Source organism: Taudactylus pleione, unplaced genomic scaffold, assembly GCF_031769625.1.
Source record: "Taudactylus pleione unplaced genomic scaffold, aTauple2 ptg000525l, whole genome shotgun sequence".
NCBI lineage: Eukaryota > Metazoa > Chordata > Amphibia > Anura > Myobatrachidae > Taudactylus > Taudactylus pleione.
Window position 1 is genome coordinate 222,343 of NW_028284927.1, and position 5,723 is coordinate 228,065.

A 5,723-nucleotide genomic window follows, 5' to 3' on the forward strand; every position below is an offset into this window, starting at 1 on the left:
CATAACCAGGGTCCAGGTGTCCTGAAGCATCTTCTGATTCCTTTCTGCCCCTCTCACTTACTGCGATCTGTAGATGAAGGACTATTAGACGTACTTAGAATCCTCCTTACTTCATTTGGGGTGTAGAGCTTTTAGCCTTTTGGCTCCAACTCTATGGAAATCGCTTCCTCGCACAGTTTGAGAGACCTCCACTCTAGTATCCTTCAGAAACAGAATTAAGACATACCTGTACCTCACGCATTTCACTAATGTTTCTACAAAAAGAAAATAAATACTTAGCTCTCCTTTCTGTATGCTATTACTAATTTTTACAGATTTAAAACCTTTTGAGTCCTATTGTGACTTTTTACGTAGTTTGCAGATGGTTTCATCGTGGTTTTTCTCGTTTCTGTAATAAAGGAAATCTGGTTATATAATGTGATCTGGATGTACCTCATCTATGAGCTCCAGTGTACATTAGCTCTGACTGTTCTAGATCATTTAGTAACGTTTTGCTGTCCATTACAGTTCATGGTAGAAGTAACTATACAAAATAGACTCTTTTTTTATATTTATTCCAATAAATCCAATAAACATGGAATAGTGTTAAGAAAAACTATTTGCTTTTCGGGATATCATATTTGTATATTACCCGGGTGATTGCAGCTGGTTTGTCTGTGAATTTGGGCGAGGCCTTGCTATGTGTGCACCTGAAGCCAATCTTCTCATACAGCTTCAGGGCCTCCAGATGAATTGTAGTGGTGGACAGGACCACAGCATCGCACCGTTTCTCCCGGGCAAAGCTAATCAATGTCCTACACAAGAGTTTAGCGATTCCTTTGCCTCTATGAGTACTAGCCACTGACATCCTCCTAAGCTCCATGTGTTTCTCTCCTCCAGGAAGATATGAGGGGACGGCGGCCACCATCCCTACCACCTCCCCAGCAGACTCCACCACCCAGAATCCATAACCTTCCCGGTGCAGATAATATCTCGTTATGTCCTTCAAGTCTTCCACCAAAGCATGCCTAGCGCAGGAGTGGAAATATTCTCTCCCAGATAACCAGAGCACGATCAACACTGCAACCACATCTAAGATGGAGAGCAGGATGGACCCAATGGTCACGAATGGGAGCACAAACACCACCAGCAGGAGAAGCCAGTTGCGGGGCACCATTAAGGATTTGTGGAAGGCTGCAGTACTGTGCTCTTTGCAGCCACTAATAAAGATCCTTCTGACTGTCGGAAAGTCGGAGTCCTTGTACAGGCGGACATTGTAAGCGGACATAACGCTTCCCTGCCAAAGAGACAAAGTATAAGTTAGATCTAGACAACATGTTCTCCATCTGGGGACATACTGTAGGGTTTGTATTATGTCTCAGGGACAGGTGCTCCAGAGACTATGGACCTCATTCAGAGTTGGTCGTTGCAGCCGCACGGTCGTACGCCACCGATGTTCGCTAAACTGCGCATGCATAAAATTCGCAATGCGCGTGCGCAAACTAGCTGTTACGATCGGAAGTATCTCTCTCCTTGAACTTGGCCAGGTTGTTAGTTTGAGTGACAGGATGAGGCGTTTGTGGGTGGTAACAGGGGAAGATGCTTGTGAACGGGGGAATGGAGATCTGAACGCAGGCGTGCCTGACTATGCAAACGGCGTTTTATGGGAGTGCATAATTAACAAAGTAGTGTCATAGCACATGTGACATGGGAGGGATTATACACTGACTTGATCTTAGAGCTTAAGAGAGGGTATGGTCTTTCTTAAGCTCTACGACCAGCTCCGATGGTCTCGATTACTCCTTATATGCCCTGAGATGACGTATAAAGCGAACGAGAAGGTGGCGTATTTTTTGTCTTACGGCCGCATCCTCCCCTTGGTCGTCCAGCTAACGATCCCATCTTAACGACGCAACTTGCAAGTGCATCATTTGCATATCCGGCCCCTTTTCCCTTACGACCGTGCGGCCGCTACGACCGACTCTGAATGAGTATACCCCAAGCACAGGTTACATTACATGGCATCTAGAGGTCGGCTTCTCTAAAACTGAATCTGCTCTTGAAGGGAGCTCACTCCTTGGTAAAGGTGGACTATCACTGTGCGGTGCTAGCATTGGCATCTCCCTTATATTTACTGCCCAGGACATCAGGGGGGACTCTCAGGTGGGAGCAATGTAAAGCAGAGCAAGTACCTGTGCCTCTTGGTAAAACCATGCCGCAGCAGGCGGGGCCACGATGACAAGAATGCGCCACCACTCCCGCGGCCACTTGGGTGGGTTTGAAGAAAGTCGGCAACCATGGTCCAGGTGCAGAGTTATTTGCGTTTTTTGCTGTGCTCCGAATTCAGAATCAGCCCTATCTGAGATTTTATTTTTAGCTACATCAATGAGCAGGTAACATGTAGGGCTAAATGTAATAGAGCGTGAGCCGGCTCCGCGGAGGGAATAAATGCGAGTATGTCCTTATTTTTAAAGCAGCGATCACGTTACAGGCAAAATCAAGCTGGTTTTGCCTTTAACATAAATGATAGGTTTAGCCTGTAACATGCTCACTGATTTAAAAATACCGGCATACTCGCATGTATTTCTGCAGCGACATCGGCTTGCGCTCTATTACATTAAGCCCATAGACTTTTACCCTAGGGTGTTATAGATATATATTTTTACATTTGTCATTTTTCTTGTTATTAATATGTAAAAGATTGTAGATCTGGGACTGTAGTAATCCATTGTCTCAGCAATGTGGCTGAGGGTCGCTGTTGGGTCGCAAGGTTTTGTATTGATCGGGCTTAATGCTGAATGGGTGAGAGAGCCGTCTGTCACGGCTCTCAGCCAATCAGCATTTAGCCCATTTATGCACACAGGAAGCAAAAGAAGATGGCACTCGCCATCCCTCGCTGCCTGACACCGCCTGCACCCCTACTGGCAGCATCCCCCACTGCCGACACCACTGCTGCCGACACCGCTGGCACCGCTGCACTACTGCCCCACGTACTGCGGACACCGCCAGCGACCCCCGCACTGCCGACACTTCTGGTACTTCCACACTGAGGACACCACCAGCACCCCTGCACTGCCGACACTTTCAGCAAACCTGCACTGAGGACAGAACTGGCACCTCCGCTCTGCCGACATCACCATCACCCTGCATTGAGAACACCCCTGCACTGCCGACACAGTCAGCAAACATGCACTGAGGACATCACTGGCACCCCTGCACTGCCGACATCGCCGGTACACTTCACTGAGGACACTGCCAGCACCGCAGCACTGTTATTCCATATACCGAGGACACCATCAGCAACCCCTGCACTGCCGACACAGCCAGCAAACCTGCACTGAAGAAACCACTGGCAACCCCGCAATACTGACACCGCCGGTACCCTGCACTGAGGACACTATGCCAGCACCGCAGCACTGCCATCCATGTACTGAGGACACCGTCAGCAACCCCGCACTGCGGACACTGCTGTCACAGTAAGTGCACTATTGGTGTATCCAACCCGCACTGTATAACACACTGTATCTGTGTTGGAAATTGGAAGCTGAACTGCCACATGTTAGTGCCGCCCACTGTGTCACTTAGCTTAGTCAGCCAGCTAGCTGGATGCAACCTTTATGGCCTGAACTAGATGAATAAAATAATATTGTGAGCTGGTCAAAATTGATTGTAAATGACTGGAAATAAATGTAATTGAGGTTATTAATACTATAGGAACAAAAAAAAGGCCCATTTTATGTGAGTTTTGCTGTTTTTTTGATTTTTTAAGCAACAATCCAGATCCAAAACCCGAAAACAAAAGAAGGTGGTGAGGTTTTGGCAAAACCAATCTAGATCCAAAACCAAAATACGGGGGTAGGGGCGCACATCCCTAATATATATAATTACATATATATATAAAATATATATGTATATATACACACACACATACATATGTCACACATACCTTACACACACAGTTACCTTGCAGCAGCTGCAGTTTGTAGACCCAATAAGGATGGGGGCTGGCACCCTGTCATTAGGCCCCTCCCCCTAGCGAAATAATGCCGCAATTCACGGGTCTATTGCGAGGGGGGGGGGGGGAAATATTGTGATTCTAATAGAAACTCGTTATATTGGCTTCGTCTCCTCCCAATTGACTTGAAAGTCGCTGCATTTTGCCACGAGGGGGAGGTGCTATGAAGATGTTGCCTGCTCTCCCGTCTGTCAGGGGGGGTTTCTGGGTACTCAGAAACCCCCCTGTGTGCGCTAGTGGCACCGATTATAAATGCGCTAATGTTGCTCTGTCTAGATGCGTATCTCAATGTTACATACTGGCTGATCTTACTCACTGTCACTATATAATAATAATTATGCTCTTTTTCTGCTCTTCCTATGGTTTCTTATTGCCGTAGCTGCAACTTATTGACCTAATTGGATTTACAGGCAGTTCTTTAATATTAATGAACAAGCTCAGCCCAAAGTTTCTCCAACTGCAAAAGAAGTGAGAAAAGCGGAAACACTGACAGGTTATTATTACTATGAGGCATTATGGGCGCCCGCAGCTGCGTCTGTTGGTGGTCGCTCATCTGCTTCTCTCTGTAATTGCCGCTATAAGTGACTTCCCTGGTGTACATCCATGCGTCTGACTGTGCAAGGACTGAGAGGCCCGCTGTCAGCGTCCGTACACATGGTAATACCGATTGGGGCATCCTTACAAGCCGCCATTGGTCGCACCATGGAAACCAGCACCAGTGCTATGCCAGGTGCAGTCTCTCTATCCGTGTACGGCCTCCTATCTCCTATGCGAGCTTCTGCACGTCCGTGTACACAGACACTATCACCGAGGTTCCCAGGACACTCCCACAATGCGCCCGTAAGATGGGTCATCTACCTCCGTGTGCTAAGCCGCCTCCCTGTCACCGAACAGCCACGCCCACTACATGTTCACTACACATCTCCGTGCGTGCACCTAATATTACACTGCGCCTCTGTATGGACACAATCAGGACAAGTGCATGGTGAGACTTAGACGCATGCGCAGCAGCCAATTATTGCTCCACGCCGTTCGCCATCGGCAGTGCGCCCACCTCTGCATCATGTATTTCTATCATTTTGAATGTATTATAATAATGTTTTAGCCCCTATAATTGCAGCATGTGAAATACATGATATCTCAGTAACACAGACAGCAGCTGATGTAGAACTACAAGTGACATCATGCATGTGCAGTAGGTATAGTGTGTAAATGACAGACCTGGTACAGGCGCTGTTTGGGACCCTGGTTTCCACGCTGTTCTCCTTTGTGAGTGGGAATCACAGATGTGGGGGTTTTTGTAGGTAAAACCTGTTCCTCCAGTATATACTCGGCCTCTGGGAGAGCAGCCATTTGCTACTGCCCAGGGTTACATAACCAGACATAACATGATGTCAGCTGGTCCTTTTATTGCAGGGCTGAAATGTAGTGGAAATTTGTTTTTGGGATTAAGGGCTGGATTCAGACCCGCTCGCTAGATGTGTACGCTCGCTTCCAGAGTATGCAAATTCGTGATGTGATGGCAAGGCAGGCAATCGCATGGCAAGCCATAAGCACGCCCACTAGGTCTTGGTGTGCGATCAACCTGTGTATACAGATGCCCACCAGCCTGTTTTAAGATGCCCACTAGCGCACATCATCTCCAGGAAGTGTATGCAACCATCGGTACATCGGGTACCATCAGAAGCAAACACAGCGCTTGAGGTTGACTATACCCTACCGCAAGCAC

The 5,723-nt window shown here is 47.6% G+C and overlaps 1 protein-coding gene across 1 annotated transcript; it reads right to left on the minus strand.

The window, feature by feature from the left end:
• Nucleotides 1-595: 595 nt before the first annotated feature.
• On the minus strand, nucleotides 596-5,257 carry LOC148501212 (N-acetyltransferase 8F1-like). Its single transcript, XM_088450804.1, has 2 exons — nucleotides 5,216-5,257; nucleotides 596-1,276 (listed from the first exon to the last, which is right to left on the minus strand). Exon 2 carries the CDS (start codon nucleotides 1,265-1,267, stop codon nucleotides 596-598), a length of 672 nt encoding a protein of 223 aa, XP_088306930.1. The 5' UTR covers nucleotides 1,268-1,276; nucleotides 5,216-5,257.
• Nucleotides 5,258-5,723: the final 466 nt, after the last annotated feature.